The 17590-nt window shown below is 35.8% G+C and overlaps 1 protein-coding gene and 1 non-coding gene across 3 annotated transcripts in view; one reads left to right on the forward strand and one right to left on the reverse strand.

The window, feature by feature from the left end:
- Nucleotides 1–17590, reverse strand: part of IQCG (IQ motif containing G) — a 53884-nt gene that overhangs the window by 24184 nt on the left and 12110 nt on the right. For both annotated transcript variants that reach the window (XM_063076632.1, XM_063076629.1), the window contains exons 4-5: nucleotides 17119–17247; nucleotides 8680–8761 (exon numbers count right to left, since the gene is read on the reverse strand). In XM_063076632.1, the coding sequence (XP_062932702.1) occupies nucleotides 8680–8761; nucleotides 17119–17247 (211 nt within the window). The remainder of the gene's footprint in view (nucleotides 1–8679; nucleotides 8762–17118; nucleotides 17248–17590) is intronic.
- Nucleotides 14878–14952, forward strand: TRNAI-AAU (transfer RNA isoleucine (anticodon AAU)). The gene has a single exon. It is a non-coding gene; the product is annotated as a tRNA-Ile (tRNA).

Here is a 17590-nt window from a genome sequence, read left to right on the forward strand (position 1 = left end):
CCTGGCCAAGGTAGTTACCCAAGGAAAGGCAAGTCCCCTTTAAGACAAATGAAAGACTGGAGGGAGCAGGGACCCTAAGTAAATGAATTAGCATGCTGGTGTTAAAGCACTCTGGCCAGGAGAGTAGCCAGTAGATTAATTTATCTACTCAGCCAGATCTCCTATGCACTTTGAGTTATGTGAGCTGGGTGAGGGTCTGTGCATAAGCATGCAAATGATTTACACCCCTACTTTGATCTGTTCACTATATAACTATTGTATGTACCCTGTGGAGGTACGGATATTTAGCTGGCCAGCTGCCATCAGTGACTCCCATAAAATAAACCAATGTCTATACCTATTGATACCAGGTGAGTTTTTTGGAATAGGCAAACACTATACAAGTGCACTCTCAGATTTGGGGCTCCTGCGATACAGAGGTAAAGAAAACTGATTTAAGAAACTCTAAGTCAGCAAAAAGCCATGGGTCTGGTGCAGACTAGATGTAGCACTAACAAGCAAAAAAGACTACAAACCCAGAATTTCAACATGGTCCCAAACCCTGACCTCCAGGGGACATGACAGATTTCTTACATGATGATGCCCCACCTACATGGCACCCATTGATGATGTTTGCTGAGACATGCATGGTTTATAAGGCCCTCCATAATCTGTTCCCATTCTAGCTTCATCTTATGCCACTGTCTTCCTTTCTCTCCAAACTTCAGCAGCTCTACTGGCCTTCTTTCAGTCCCTCAAATATCCCAAGTTCTGTCTCCCTAAATGAATCTTCAGAAGTTCTGCTTTCACTATTGCCAACAAGCTCCCACCAGAATTACCCTCACACAGTTATTAACTATAAACTCTAGACACAATACAAAAGGCAATTACATAATACATAAAAGCATTGGACAGTGCACAAAATCAGGCATATTTTGGAACAGAGCAGACAGTTGTAAGAAGGGAACAGCATGGGGTGAGTTGCCCACTTGTATGCAGACCACAGTCAGCACTGAAGAGAGAGGGTGGGGTGCATGTAGAGCAGCTAAAACTCTGACTCGAAACTCTGTAGCCTAGGCTGGCCAGTTAGTTCAGTTGGTTAGAGTGTGGTACTGATAATACCAAGGTCCAGGGTTCAATCCCTGTGGCCAGCACAAAAAACAAACAAACAAAATAACTCTGTAGTCATTTTTGACTTAAGAACCAGAGAATAGATTTGGGGTCAATCACAGCCTCTGAAAAATGAGGGAATGACTACACACAAAATCTGCATTTAAAAAAAAAGCAAAGGAGTAACCCTGAAAGGAAGGAAATAATCCTGAACCAGAGAAAGGAAACTCCAAATTCTGTGTATAAACTCTCTCCAAATGTCTGGCTGACTCCTGAAGAGTGGAAGAATGCAGGTAGCTCTGCTAAGCATGAAAGAACTGAACTGAGATTTGAGCTGCTGCCTACTGCAGGTAAGAGACAGTTTTTAGTTTGAATTTAGCCAACTTAAGTGTCTGCTAAAACAAAAATGTCAATATGCTCAGGGAAATAGAACAGAATGCAGAGTGTCTACAACATAACATGCACATCTTCCAGAACATATTCAAAAATTCCACACTGAAGAAGAAGAATGTGAACTATTCTGAAGAGAACAGATAATTAATAGAGATTGACCTTGAAATGCCCAAATTTTGGAATTAGCTGATAAGGATTTTCTACAAAGCTCAATAATAAGGATTTTCTACAAAGCTCAATAAAGTAAAGGGAAAATATGCTCATAATAAATGAAAAGATAGGAAATCTCAGTAGAGAAATAGAAACTATAGCATTAAATGGAAATTCTAAAGCTAAAAAATACATTATCTAAAACAAACAAAAGTACTAGACAGGCTTAACAGCAGAGAGGAGGTGATAGAGGAAAAAGTCAGTGAACTTGAAGACAGATTAATAGAAATTATTCAATCTGATGAACAAAAAAGTGAAAACAAATTTTTAATGAACAAAGGGCCTTGAAGGTCAATATCAAAGGGTCAGAACTAAAAGTAACTGGAGTTCCATTAGGAGAAGTGAGAGCAAATGAAACTAGAAAAATATTTGATATCAAGCAAAGTCCTACTGGGAAAAAAGAAAAAAAATTGAAAAAATAATGGCTCACAGTCACAAAACACAAATACTGTATGATTCCACTTATAAGAAGTAGCTAGAATAGTAAAGTAGTAAAAGTAGAGACAGACGGTAGAATGGTGGTTGCCAGGAGTTGGCAGGAGAGGGGAATGGTGAGGTATTGCTTAAAGGGTATAGAGCTTCAGTTTTGCACAATGAAAAGAGCTCTAGAGATGGATGATGGTGATGGTGGCACAACAATGTGAATGTACCTAATAGAATTGAACAGTACACTTAAAAATGGTTAAGATGGCAAATTTTATGTTATGTGTATTTTACCACAATTTTAAAAAACTGGAAATTCCAAGTACAGTATCAGCTTAAATTTTCTTTAAAACTTGAAGAAAAAAAAAAAGAAGAATGGCTGAAAATTTCCTAAGTTTTGTGAAAGACACAAATTTAAACATTCAGAAAGCTCAGTGAAACCCAAACAGAATAAACATGAAGAAAACCACACCTAAACACAGTATAGTCGCACTGCTGAAAAACAAAGACAAAAATAAAATTTCTTTCTTTTTTTTTTTATTTGACCAGTAAGGGGATTGCAACCCTTGGCATGGTGTTGTCTGCACCACACTCAGCCAGTGAGCGCACCGGCCATCCCTATATAGGATCCGAACCCGCGGCCTCGGCGCTACCAGCGCTGCACTCTCCCAAGTGAGCCACGGGGCTAGCCCCAAAAGTAAAATTTCAAAGCAAATACATTATATACAGGAGAACAATTATTTGAATAATTACTGTCTTCACGAAAGAACAATGGAGATCAAAGACAGTAGATATCTTTAAGCACTGAAAGAAATGTCTGTCAACCCACACTTCTATACCCAGTGAAAATATCCTTCAAGAATGAAAGCAAAATAAAAACATTACTAGGTAAAAGAAAATCAAGAGGACTCATCAGCAGCAAGCTTGGAGTGCAAGAGATAGTTAAGAAATTTCTTCAGGTTGAAAGGAAACAATACCAGATGGAAACTTTTTGGGTAAATATAAGACTATTATTTGTCTCTTAATTTTTTAAAACATGTATAACTGTGTTTAAGGCAAAAAACATTTGTTTTTGTCATTTGGTGTTTGTAATGTACAATAAATGTAATGTATATGACAACCGTAGGATAAAAAATCATGGCCAGGGGGAGGAGAAGAAATGGAATTAAATGGGTCAAGGTTTTTACATTTTTTGTGAAATGACACAATATTAATACTAAATAGATTATAAAAAGAAATCCCTAAAGCAATCATTTACTTAACAAACATGAAGAGGTGTAGGTAAAAAGCCAATAGATTAATTAAAATAGAAACATTAAAAAATCAAATAAACCAAGTTAGGAAAAGAGGAAAACAAGGGAGAGAAACAGAAAATACGCAATCCAATAAAAGACATAAATCCTGCAACTGTATCAATAAATACACTAATGTTAATGGACTAAACACTCTAATTAAAAGGGAGAGGTTGTCAGAATGGATTGGGGAGGAAAAAAGCAAGATCCAACTGTATCTTTTCTACAAGAGGTGTACTTTGAATAAAAAGACACAGTTTAAAAGTAAATGAGTTTACTTCTGCATTTGAAGAAAGAAAAAAAAGTGAGTAAAAAAAGATATACCATGCAAACAGTAGGCATAAGAAGGAGTGGCATATCAGATAAAACAGGCTTTAAGACAAAGAATATTACCATACATAAATAGTAACATTTTATTATGATGAAAGAGTCAATTTTTCAGGAAGACATAAATTCTTCAAACATGTTCCTTCTGCCTAAAACATTCTTCTCTTCTCGTGGCTGACTTGTAGATATGCCGTAAGTCTCAGTTTATTATTTTTTTATTTTTTTTTTATTTTTTATTTCTTTTTTTTTTTTTTTATTTTTTTATTTTTTATTTTTTTTAAATTTTATTATAAGTCTCAGTTTAAATACAAATTCCGTACTGTGATTTTCCCTGACTCAATATCCTTAGTTAAAACTCCTTCCTCTAGGCATCCATAACACCCTGAACTTTATTCTAATATGCAATACACATGTAATTACTTTTTTCTGACTCTGTGTGTGTATAAATACAGAACATATGTTTAAAAATGCACAAAAATATGTGTATATCTCACTTATCATAAAGTAAATGCTACATAATAACCTCCAAGAATAAGAAACAGAATTGAGAAATAGGCAGATCTTTGTTGAATGAGACTGCAAAGGCACAGGCAACTAAAGCAAAAATACACAAACAGAACTACATCAAACTAAAAAGCTTCTACACAGCATGGAATACTATCAATAAAATGAAGAGACAACCTACAGAATGGTAGAAAGTGTTTGCAAACTACACATCAGACAAGGGGCTGGTATCCAGAATATATAAGGAACTCATACAACTCGACAGCAAAAAATCAAATAATCCAATTTAAAAATTGGCAGAGGTATACATTTCTTAACAGAAGACATACAAATGGCCAACAAGCACATGAAAAAAAATGCTCAAAATCACTAATCATCAGAGAAATGCAAATTAAAACCACAATGAAGTATCATCTCACCCCAGTTAGACTAGCTATTATCAACAAGACAGAAAATAACAAATGCTGGCAAGGATTCTCCTACAGTGCTGGTGAGAATGTAAATTGGTACAGCCATTGTGGAAACAGCATGGAAGTTCCTCAGAGAACTAAAAATAGATCTACCTTATGATCCAGCTATCCCACTACTGGGTATATACCCAAAAGAAATGAAATCAATATATCGAAAAGACACCTGAATTCCCATGTTCTTCACAGCATTATTCACGATAGCCAAGATATGAATCAATCTAAATGACCATCAACAGATGAATGGATAAAAGCAGTGTGACATATATGCACAATGGATTACTATTCAGCTATAAAAGAGATGCCATCCTATCATTTGTAGCAACATGGATGGAACTGGAAACCATCATGTTAAGTGAAGTAAGTCAGGCACAGAAAGACAAATAACACATGGTCTCATTCCTGTGTGGAATTTAAAAAAAAAAAAGTGGTTCTTATAGAAGTAGAGCATAGAATAACGGTTACCAGAGGCCAGGAGGGGAGGAGGTTAGGAGGAGGAGAAGTGGTAGAGTAACAGGTACAAAACTATGCTATCTACCCTAAGCGAACCATTGTGCAGTATTTGCATGTACTGAAACAACACACTGTACCCCACAAAAATAAATTTTTTAAAAAGCTCCTAAAAAAAAGAAAAAGGAAACAGAATCAACATGGGCCCTCCCCAATACCCTTTCACAATCACTACCTTCTGCCTCTCCCCCCAAAGTACCTACTATCCTTAATTTTATGGTAAGTTTCTTTGTAACTTATAATCTAAGCATTTATGCCTAAATGCTATAGTTTAGTTTTTTGAACTTTCCAGAATTGGAATTACATGTCTTTTTGTGTCTGGACTATTCTGTTCCACATTATGTTTATAGTTCATTAATTTTAAGTGAAGTATAGTATTCCACTGTACAAATATACCATAATGTATAATAACCATTTTGGTTGTTCCGTTTTTGTACATGATTCTTCATGCACATGCACACATACATTCTATTAGATACAACTGCTGGGTCATAAGTATGTTTACCTTTTTAACTTTGATAATGTCAAACTTTTCCACAGTGGTAGTACCAATATAAATGCTCAGCATTAGTGCATTAGAGTTCTCTGTATATTCTGGATGCAAGCCCTTTGTTGGTTACGTGTTGTAAATATCTTCTCCCACACTGGGGCTTGCACTCTTAATGTCTTTTGATGAACACAAGTTTTTAATTTTAATGTAGTAAAATTTATCAGCATTTTCGTTTGTAATTTGTACTGTTTTGAAATTTGTACTGTAATTTGTGGCCTGTTTAAGAAATCTTTCCCTACCCAAAGTCAAGATGATAGTCTCCAATATTATCTAGAAATTTTATGCTTTAGCCTTTCACATTTAGATCTATACTCATGTGAAATTGATTTTTGTGTATGTTGTGAGGTCAGAGTGAAATTTAATTTCTTTCCACATAGGTATCCAATTTCTTCAGCATTTATTAAAAACACATTCTGCCACTGCACTGTGGTGCCATCCTTGTCACTAATCTTGTTCCATTGCTGTTTGTCAATCCTTGCACCAATTTACACTGTTTTAATTAGTGCAGCTTTATAATAATTCTAAAAATTCAAGAAAGCAAGTCCTTCCACCTGTTTCTTTTCTTTTCTTTCTTTTTGTTTTGTTTTGTTTTGTTTTTGCCGCTGGCTGGTACAGAGATCCGAACCTTGTTTCTTTTCAATACTGTCTTGACTATTTTAAGCCCTAGGCATTTCTATATAAATTTTTAAATCAGTTTGTCAAGTTTCTCAAAAATAAGTGAATAAGTGAAATAAAATCCAAGCAATATTCTGATTGAGATTGAATCTATAGATCAATTTTAGAAAAGTTGATATCTTTATATTGAGTCTTCTGATCCATAAACATAGAATATCCCTCCACTTATTTAAGTATTATTTAAGTTTTCAATACTGTTTAATAGTTTTTTGCAAAGATGTCCTATACATTTTATTGTTGTTTTTGCTGCTGTTGCATTCAATGATGGGTATTTGATATTTTTGATGTTCTTGTAAATAACTTTTTTTCAATTTCCTTTTCTAAATCTGTTGCTGATGTATGAAAAAGATAAGTAGATTTTTATATATGGACATTGGTTCTCTCTTTTCTTCCCATCAGTTTCATGAAAATGCTGCTCCATTGGTATCTTGCTTTGTATGCTGATGTTTAGAAGTCTGACAGCAACCTGATTTTTATTTTTGGTGGCTGGTCGGTATGAGGATCCGAACCTCTAGACCTTGGTGTTATAAGGCTGCACTCTAATCAACTGAGCTAACTGACCAGCCTTTTTATTATGTTGTGACTTTTTCATTTTGCTTGGGAACCCAGTAGGAAGCTTCCTATCTGAGGTAATTGCCCCTTCACATCCAAGTAACCACCCACACTTTCTCACACAAACCTGTCATCTTAATAGCTGGCATCATTTTCTGAACTACAGGTCTCTGGTATCCATGTACTTCCTAACTATCATCTTTTTTTTCCAATTTTGACTTGAGCACTGGTTTTTAGTAACTCTAGGGATTTAACTTGATTTCATCTTGATAGCTCTTTTTTGTTCCAAGGCTTGCCTTGGATCTTCTAGTCCTGGCTTCTTAACCTATTCCATTGTTGATGATCAGAATATTTGAATGATATTATGCTTTAGTTTTACTTTGGCTGAATGTAATAACTGAGAATGTAGTCCAAGAGGATGAGTTTCACAACCAAGTGTTTGCTGCTGTCTGGAAAACTCTATTATAAACAAGTGTTTAAGGAAAGAGAACAAAGGAGGATCATGAAGATAGCTAGGTAGGGAGTTAACTGGCAGAGTTCCAGGTCTGAAGTTTCATTGATATTGTCCAGTTTGGAGGGCTTGAAAGGATATCGATATAAATATCTTCTATTTTAAAAGTCAGGGAACTAAAGAGGAATGTTAAATTATGGGAGAGGTTTTCAGGGGAAAAAAACCTAGGAAATTACTTAAACAGTCTATTAATTAGAGAGAAAACCTAAGCACAAACTAGTTTTTGTGAAGCTTCCCAGAGAAGGAAAATAGTTTTAAATACATATAAGCTACAAGCAGAAGGTTAACAAGAATAATGACGTCAAGACCAATACCAGAGGTACTTTGTAATTGGCAAATACAAAATAAGAAAGGAATCATAAAATTCATCCATTAAAAGGTGAGAGGTTCAGATCCCGGTACCGGTCAGCTGCCAAAAAAAAAAAAAAAGGAGTAGTAATAGTAACCTTTTAAAAAGAATTCTTCAAAATGTATTTTTAAAATATGAAGATTTCCTGTTCTGAAGTATAAACTTGTCCAAATAGCTAGTCAATGAAAAGCTGATGATATTAGACCATACTTCGTAACTTCCTAGACTGCTAATAGAAAAGTTGTTAGTTATCTAATAGAGCTAGTTTCTAACTTAGTTTGTAGCCCAAACTTTGTTTTGCAAGTCAGTTGCTTAAAACGTGGGATGCATTTTTTCATAGAAATAAATTTGATATGAGGCTAGGTCATAATGACCAAAGCTCATCAAATCCACTTTGTACTTGAAATATAATACAAATGACATCATTAAAACTAACCATCATGTATAAGGTTTGCAACATGCTTAATGTCCTATCTAGGACTATACTTTCCCATCTGGGAAGTTAGAATACAGGAGACTGCCTGAGACGAGGTCTCCCGGAGGGAAGGAGTGAGTGGTGTGGTTGGGGTGGGATGTGAGGGTAAAAACAGACTAAGAGCTAGAGAGAGTTGGAGTCTCCCAGTTCCAGTTCTCCCTATTCCAGACACACTTATACATTCCCTGGCCAGCTTGCTAGTTACTATCTTTATATTTTCAATAGTAAAGGCACCCCAGGAGAAACAATCTTTCATACATAAGTCTTTCATACATAACAATCTTTCATCTTTGCTTGAGAAAGATGGCTGTTTTAGCTGAGTAACTTTTGGAGATCTCAAGGTAATTCTTACCTGTATTTCAAATTGCCGTTCTTTTTTGACATTAATTAGCTGTTTTTGAAGAGATTTTATCTGTTTTCTTCCTTTTTCCTCCCTAAAAGAAATAAAAATGATGTGTGCTTAGACCAGTGTTTCTCAAACCTTAGTGTTCATAAGGATCACCTGGACATTAAAAACCACATTCCTGGTCTCTGCCCCCAGAGATTCTGAGTCTGCAGGTCTGGGATAGGGCCCCAGCGTTTGCATCTCTAACTAGTTCCCAGGTGATGCTAATTGTCCAGAACATTTAAGAAGACAGTGATTTGTTTCAGTGAATTGGTGGAAGACTTTCTGGCTCATCAGTATTGCATCTAAAATAGCTGCTGCTAAACATAAAAAAGGAAAGAAAAAAATAATAAATAAATAAAATTGCTGCTTAGAAAAAACCAAGAAGAGGAGCAACAAAGAGGAAAAAAAGAATCCTTTCTATTCTGAGCACTTTAATTACATATTCTTGCCTCACAATAAACTTTTGAGGTAATCTATCATTATCCTTATTTTATAATGAGAAAAATGTGGCTTAGAGAGCTAAGGGAATTTGCTGTAGGGGACATGAGAATGTACCTCACAGACCTTCAACTATAGGAAGCATAAGTGAACAGGGTCATAGCTTCAGCTCTGAAATCCTTCGCTGTGTGTGCTCTGAGACCATACTTCCCTCAGACTGTTCCAGCCAGTGACTGACTGTGGCAGAGATCCTACAGCAGGCCTTTCCTGGGAAAACCAGGACTTCTCTGATGGTTGACTTTGGCTCAGAAACATCCTGATGACCTTGTTGAACCAACCTTAGACTGCACAGCACCCTCTTCCACCCAACCTCCCCTCACCTTTACTTATGGTCAGTCTTGCATCTGAAGGCTCCCTCCCCATTTTCTCTCACAGAAGTGTTTCCCTTAATAAAATCTTTGCATGAATAATCCCATCTTGGCATGTATTTCTCAGGAGACCTGGACTAATATACTTGCCATGGTCACATAAACAAAAAATAGCAGAACAGTGTTTAAACTCTGTACTGTCTGAGAACTTAACTATTTTACATTACTGTCTCTCAGTGTGCTCTGAGAAACAGAATTCTGCTTCTCTCCATTAATCCCATTATGTAGGCTTAAAGCAAACAAAATAACAAAATAACACAAGAATAAACAAAACAACCAAAAAACTTATCACTACACTGTATCTAGGTAAGTATTTTTACTCAGGGATTTTTACAAGCATGTCCTAGAATCTTGAAATTGTCATTGCCAAAACAAACTATAGATTATGTACTTCCCATTTATAGATCACAAGAAACAGATAAGAAAGATGCAGAACACTTTACTATTAAATGCAGCATCCCAAGGACAAATTCATTTAAATAAATTGAAACATTTATATGAGATTACAAAAGTAAATGCCCATTTTAGAAAATCTAGAAAATGCAAAAAAGTATGAAGAAAAATAAAAATCACCCATAATCCCACTATCTAGAGTCAGCTGTGGTACTCGCCAGTTAGTTCAGTTGGTTAGAGTGTGGTGCTAACCAACTGACGTCCCTACTGGCCAGCCACCAAAAGAAAAAGAGTTAACTATGGTTAATTTATTATATTTCCTTCTGGTCAATACACACTATAATTTTTCTCTTACAAAACTGGAGTTATATACAATTTTTATCCTAATTTTTTCCCTTAACATAATTATGTGTACTTTCTCTTTTCATTTAGCAGTTGAATACATGCATTTATTTCTGTCTTTTCTTGAAACAATATTGAAATAATAGGAAAGAATAATAAACAAAGGCAGCTCAGTTGGTTAGAGCACAGCCTTATAACACCAAGTTCGTGGGTTCAGATCCCCATGCTGGCCAGCTGCCAAGAAAAACAAAGTGCAGAACAAATGAAATCTAAATGTACACAGAATGAGAAACCAAGAAGAAAACTGAATCAAGCTGCAGACCCCAGAAAAGCACATGGAGGCACCAGGCACCTTTGAGGTCAGAAGTATGATGTAAGGCTAAATGAAAGTGGATTGGTTGAAAGTCTGGCAAAGGAGCAATATGACCTTTTGATTCCCTTCCCCAGCCCTTGGGGTCACTGTCTCACAGATAATGGGTTTTTGTTAGTTTTTGCTTTGTTTCCTGGAAAGGTTGAATTAGGGATTTGGACTTGAAGATACCAGACACAGCTGGAGGTGGAGATGACGGGTCATGCTAAAAATGGGGGGACTGAATAAAATTCTGCTTACTGAATGTGAATCCCCAACCTCTTTCTCCTGGCTAGCTCTCAATACATGGGTAATCAGAGAATAACCATTACTTCTTCTCTGCCCCTCACCCACCCCAACTACAGACTGGCATATTCTTTTCCAAGAATGCAGACTAAACCAAGAGAAAAAAATCTATAGATTTGCCCAGCCATCCAATAGTGAAGTACTATCCACGTGTACAGAGCATCCAATCAGCTTCTCAGTGCCTCATTCTTAAACACAAATAGACGGCCAAAGATAATCAAACATTTAAAGGATTCCTTTAACATTAAAGACAAAGACTCAAACAAACTGGGGAGAAAAAGTAACTCAGAGGAAAGAGAGATAATACAAGGAACAGAAGACAACTTTAGGGTTGGCTGGTTTGCTCAATTGGTTAGAGCATGGTACTGATAACACCAAGATCTAGGGTTTGATCCCTGTACTGGCCAGCTGCAAAGAAACAAAACAAAAAAATACCTTAAAAAAAAAAGACAACTTTGAAAAAAAAACAAGACAACTGTAATTAATATTCTCAGACATAAGAGAAAATATTGCATCCTTGAAACAAGAAAAGGATGCTATAAACAATGAAAAATTCAGAGAACAAGAAAGCTCTTAGGAATAAATCTGTTAGCATAAAATTTTTTAACAGTTAAATAAAAGGGTTGGTAGATAAAGTTAAGCAAATCTCTCTGAGAATAGAACAAAAACAATGCAGATAGTAAATGAGCAAGAAAGGATAAGAAAAATGCAAGATCAATCACTAGTTTCAACATCCGGAAAGAGTAACAGAAATCAAGGGATTTTTTTTTTTTTTTTTTTTTGGTAGTGGTGGTAGCTGGCTGATAAGGAGATCCAAACCCTTAACCTTGGTGTTTTAACATTGTGCTCTAACCAACTGTACTAACTGGCCAGCCCCCAAGAGATGAAATTATCAAAGAACTAATACAGGAAAATCTCTCAATTTAGGGACATGAGTCTCTAGACTGCAAAGACTCACGGATCACCCAGAACTATGAACAGAAAAAGACCTACCCCAAAGCATATTATCATAAATTTCTGAAACTAGAGATAAAGAGAAGATCCTAAAAGATTCCAAAGAGGAAATAAACAGGTCACATGTAAAGAAACAGGAATTAGAATGATATCAGACTCCACAGTGGCAATACTGGAAACTAGAAGTCAGTGGAATATTGCCTTTAAATTTATGAGGGAAGATGATTTTCAATCTAAAAACCTGATCCCCAAACTACTAATAAAGTATAAGGACAGAAAATGACATTTTCAGCAAATGCTGATTGGTCATTTCAAAGATACTCTCATTATAGTGTTAAAGCAGTGGGGACTTTATCATGCCAGCTCAGGTTCACTGGGCCCCTTCTGATTGATTGCTATGAATTTCCTGTTTTTTGGAAAACTGGCCAGTTTTAAAGTTCAGTTTTACTTATTAACACCTAGCAGGAGTGCTCCATTCTGGTTTGGTCCGGCCTGTTAAGATGTAGTGCAAGAGCTCAATCCAAAACAATGGCCTCCCATAAATATTACTCAACTGTGTCTATGTTATGTTCAGCTGTCTACCATGGAATGGGAAAAATCCTGGTGTGGCTTGCATATTATTAGGGACCAATGACAGATGTGACCTGTAAGGTTTGCAGCTGAGTTCCTGTGAGGAGATTTGAGGCTACAGCTTTCGCAAGCAAAGGGGCTGTTCTGTATCCTTCGGCTCACCTTTCTGAAGTAAAGGCTGACATGAAATTTATACCACACGATTCTTGGTCCTTTGACAAAAATCTCAAAAGGCTTTAATCCCTGGCAAACTCCCACCTGACTCTCTTTTGTTTTGAGAAACACAGTGATCTATCTCTCCTGGATAATACTGAAGAGAGATACATATTAAAAGAGTAAGTAAGAAGGATTCTTGACCAAAGGGGATTTAAGCTGAGGATTTTTGCATGTTATTAATTCTTCCTGAGGGACAGATATGCACATATCTCACAGGTAGAATGAATACTTTAAGTGTGTTTTAAGCACCCTCTGCTCCTGGAAGAAGGAAAAATCATTTCATGGCAGGCTCCATGTGGGCTTTCCCCAAGAATCACCCATTACACCTATCTTTTATCCATTGTTCTATTTACATATTGGTGTTTTTCTTATTGTTTTGTAAAATTTTATTGTATAGTGAATTCAATTACCATCAATAGAAGTTTCACTTAAAACTAAACAGCGGCTGGAGGAGGCTGGCAGGTTATCTCCTCAGTTGCTTAGCGTGCAGTGTTGATAACAGCAAGGTCAGGGTTCAGATATTGGTACCTGACAACTGCCAAGAAAAGAGAGAGGGTGGCCGTAGGGACAGAGGTGGGGGAGAGACCGCTGATGAGTACAGGCTTCTTTTGGGGAACGGTGAAAATGTTCTGGAATTAGATAGTGGTGATGACTGCACAACTCGATGAATATACCCAAAACCACCGAATTGGACAGTTTATTTTTTTTATTTTATTTATTTTTTTTAAGATGACCGATAAGGGGATCTTAACCCTTGACTTGGTGTTGTCAGCACCATGCTCACCCAGTGAGCAACCAGCCATCCATATACGGGATCCGAACCCGCGGCCTTGGTGTTATCAGCACCACACTCTCCCGAGTGAGCCACGGGCCGGCCCTGGACAGTTTAAAAGGATAAATTTCAAGGTGCTGACAAAGTCTCTCTCTGTGACTGAACTTTAATTGGGTTCCTCTGAGCCCTTTTTACCACTAGGCCTTGACCTTGGTCCCCTTCCCCCGGATCCTTGCCAAGCCTAGATTGCCCAGTTTTAGAAAGAATCCTAAACCGGTTTATTTATTTACTTATTTTTTTAAAATGCTAAGTCAATTTAGAGAGAATCCCCCCCTTGATATTTTATTATCCTGTATATCTGATCAAATTCCCTACCCTCAACTTTTGATGTCTAAATCCTTAGCTTTTAGCAAGAATTCTGTCCAGAAGTTTAGCAAGAATCCTGTTAAGTAGTTTAGCAACAATCCTCCTACACTTGATATCTCTCTCCTCTTAGTAATTTTCCATCCACTGACCCCCTCACTCTGCCGGATGGCTATAAATCCCCAGCTGTCTTTGCTGTATTTATTTATTTATTTGTCTTTTTTTTCGTGACCGGCACTCAGCCAGTGAGTGCACCGGCCATTCCTATATAGGATCCGAACCCGCGGCTGGAGCGTTGCCGCGCTCCCAGCGCCGCACTCTCCCGAGTGCGCGACGGGCTCGGCCCCTTTGCTGTATTTAGAGTTAAGCCAAATCTCTCTCCCTATTGCAAGTCTTGACACATATCATAATAGTCTTGAATAATGTCTTCCTTACCATTTTAACAAGTGTCAGAATAATTTTTTCTTTAATAGTATATTAATAATATCTCAATATGACTAAGAAAACAGTTAAATAAAAAAGTTATAAAAACAAAAAAATTTTAAAAATAATATCTTAATAAAGCCCTTATAAAAAAACTGAATAGAAAATCTTCTCTATCTTATACCCATCACTAAACTCTATGTGACTTAAAAAGTACCAATCACACAATACTTAAAATACTAAACAATTTGTCATTGATTTATCCAAATCTAGATATAATTTTCCAATTTAAATAAATCACAATCAATGCGTATGTAATTGGAAGAAAAATTAAAAGAAGAAATCATAAATGAATAATCATATATATAAAATCAATCGCTGGCAAACTGTCTACATTGAATGTTCGACTATTTTTTCCCTCCTATGTAATGGTACATACATTTCTTTTTCACTTTTATTTAAATACATTTTTTGAAATTAAAAATAATAAATGCATATTGTAAAATTTCAAAACAGAATAGAAATGTGCAAGAAAAAAAGAGAACAATCTGCTACCTCCCTTTTCTCTTCCAATTTCACTCCTATAAGGTAGACAATGCTGGCTGGCTGGCTGGTTAGCTCAGCTGGTTAGAGTGTGGTGTTAATAACACCATGGTCAAGGGTTCAGATCCCCTTACTGGCCAGCCACCACACATAACCTTTTTTTCTTTTTTTTTTTAAAGATGACCGGTAAGGGGATCTTAACCCTTGACTTGGTGTTGTCAGCACCATGCTCTCCCAAGTAAGCTAACCGGCCATCCCTATATAGGGATCAGAACCATGGCCTTGGTGTTATCAGCACCACATTCTCCCAAATGAGCATGGGCCACCCTCACACATAATCTTTTAAAATTTTTTTTTGCAGCTGGCCATTATAATATGTATATTTTGTTTATATGTTTTTAAATAAGTTTATTTTCTCCATTGATAAAGCAAAAATTTAGAAAATACTGAAAAGTGAAAAGACTTTTAAAAACCCCTATATTAAAACATTGGTGTATTTCCTTCTAGTTCTTTTTCTATACATATTTTTGTTAGTTTTATTACATAAATAGGATGAAAGGGCCTACTTTATTAGGTGAAGGTCATTTTTATCTAAGTTCCTTAAAGAAAAGACCTGTGCCTTGTAAAAGTAAATAATGTCTGAATTAAAGAGCATGGAGTTGGGGCAGAGAATAATGTAAAACTTATATGTCAGTCATAATTTTATTGTGTTCAGAGAAGGGCACTTTGAGTAACAGGAAAGAGAAGCTCTATCAACTCACCATGAAATACAGCAGGACTAAACCTTAGGAGACTGGGATCTTTATGGGATATAAGTTATATGTTATTAGAGACTGAAAATGTGGTAGAAAGAATCCTGGGGAAATGGTGGCTTCTTTCTCCACTGAAGGACAATAACTGTTGTTTACTAAAGAGTGGTGAAACATTCATCTTTTACTTGAAATTGAAGGGATAAGTTACCATGGAGAACTTAATCAAAAGAACTAGAACAGCATGTTCTTGAATAGGATTCACATTTAACTGTTGGCATTACATTTTTCTACTGTTTTATTCACAATGTATGATACATCTCATGTTTTAATTAATAAAATTGTTTTTATAGTTTTAAAAAACCCTATATTAACTCATTGGTGTATTTCCTTCTAGTTCTTTTTCCATAGATACTTTTCTTCGTTTTATTACATAAGTGTAATAATATTGTATTATTTCCAACCTTTCTTTTTCTATCCAAATCATGCCATAAACATTTTTTCCACATTATTAAACTTTGTAAACAATACTTTTAACAGCTTTGTAATATCATCAATTAAACTATAGACTATCTCTTTGAGTCTGTAATTCTACATCTAGTAATTCAACCTAATGGGATAATAACAGATTCAGACATTTGCTTATGTACACTTATGTACAAAAAATATACACAGAAGCATCTGAAAACAACCTAAATATTTAAACTCAGAGAATGGTTAAAGAAATTTTAGATTTTTAAAAAATATTATAAGATTAAAATTGAAATTGAAATTAGGGGTATGTATTTTTATTTTCGCAGATGAATCACTTTTCAGAAAGTTGTACCGATTCATTCTCCCACCAGCAATGTATGCAAGTGCTTATTTTCTTGCTTCCTATAATAGTGGCTATAATAGTGCCTAGAATGGTCTATTGTAGTTGCTATCATTGTTATTAGGTATTTACTATGTGCCAGGAGCTATCTAAAGTGTTTTATATGTATTAATTAATGTTCATAACAACTCTAGTACAGAAGTTATTACCAATACTAAGGAAGGAAGGAAGAGAAAAAATCTCAAGGAAAAACAATTCCACCTACGTAGACAAGATAAACACTTTTTCATTCTGGGTACATATAGGTTCATATAAAGTGAATTTTATTTTGGTCCAAAGCATTTTGATTGTGTTGAATATTCTCTTTTTTTCCCCTTCCCCTGAACCTGTGTTGAGTATTCTTAAAGCATGAAAATCTTTGAAATAAGTTGAAAGGTTCTAGGAAAGAAAACTTCCCTTGGCATGTACTTGTTACTGTTTAAGGATTTTCAGACAACTCAGTCTTAAGAAAGATTACTATAGGAGAATGAATATTCTTGATATATTATAGATACAGATAACTAAGGCCCAGAAACCTGAGTTATTATCCTAGTACAGCTAGAAATAGAACCAAAATTTCTGACTTCTATTTATCTTCCCTGAAAAGTACATGTTTGGTTTGCTTTAGAAATCAAAGACTTCCAGTAAGAGTTTTATAGCATTGTAAAACACAGCTAAGCAAATAAACCTAACATTAGTCTGACCTGGCAATAATATCATAGAAATGCTTTTTATTTTCCCTCTCTTTGCTCAAAGCTTGCAGGAGATGGGTGAAAGTGCCTGAATCTTGCAACTCCTGCATAGTATTTGCAATCACATCACTGAGAAATTGCCTGTAAGGAGAAATAAAAAAGATGAGTTAATAAGATATATTTCCCTACATTCACAAAGGGCTACATAAATCACATAAGTTACGACCCAGAAGGAACATCATAACTATGTTATTATTATCCTAGGAATATTTAGCATTAAAATAGTTTAGCATTAAAAAAAAATCTATGGGGCCGAGCCCATGGCGCACTTGGTAGAGTGCTGCGCTGGGAGCGCAGCAACGCTCCCACCACGGGTTCGGATCCTATATAAGAATGACTGGTGCACTCACTGGCTGAGTGCCGGTCACGAAAAAATGACAAAAAAAAAAAAAATCTATGAATAGAATTCACCACATTAATGAAG

Source organism: Cynocephalus volans, chromosome 1, assembly GCF_027409185.1.
Source record: "Cynocephalus volans isolate mCynVol1 chromosome 1, mCynVol1.pri, whole genome shotgun sequence".
Lineage (NCBI taxonomy): Eukaryota > Metazoa > Chordata > Mammalia > Dermoptera > Cynocephalidae > Cynocephalus > Cynocephalus volans.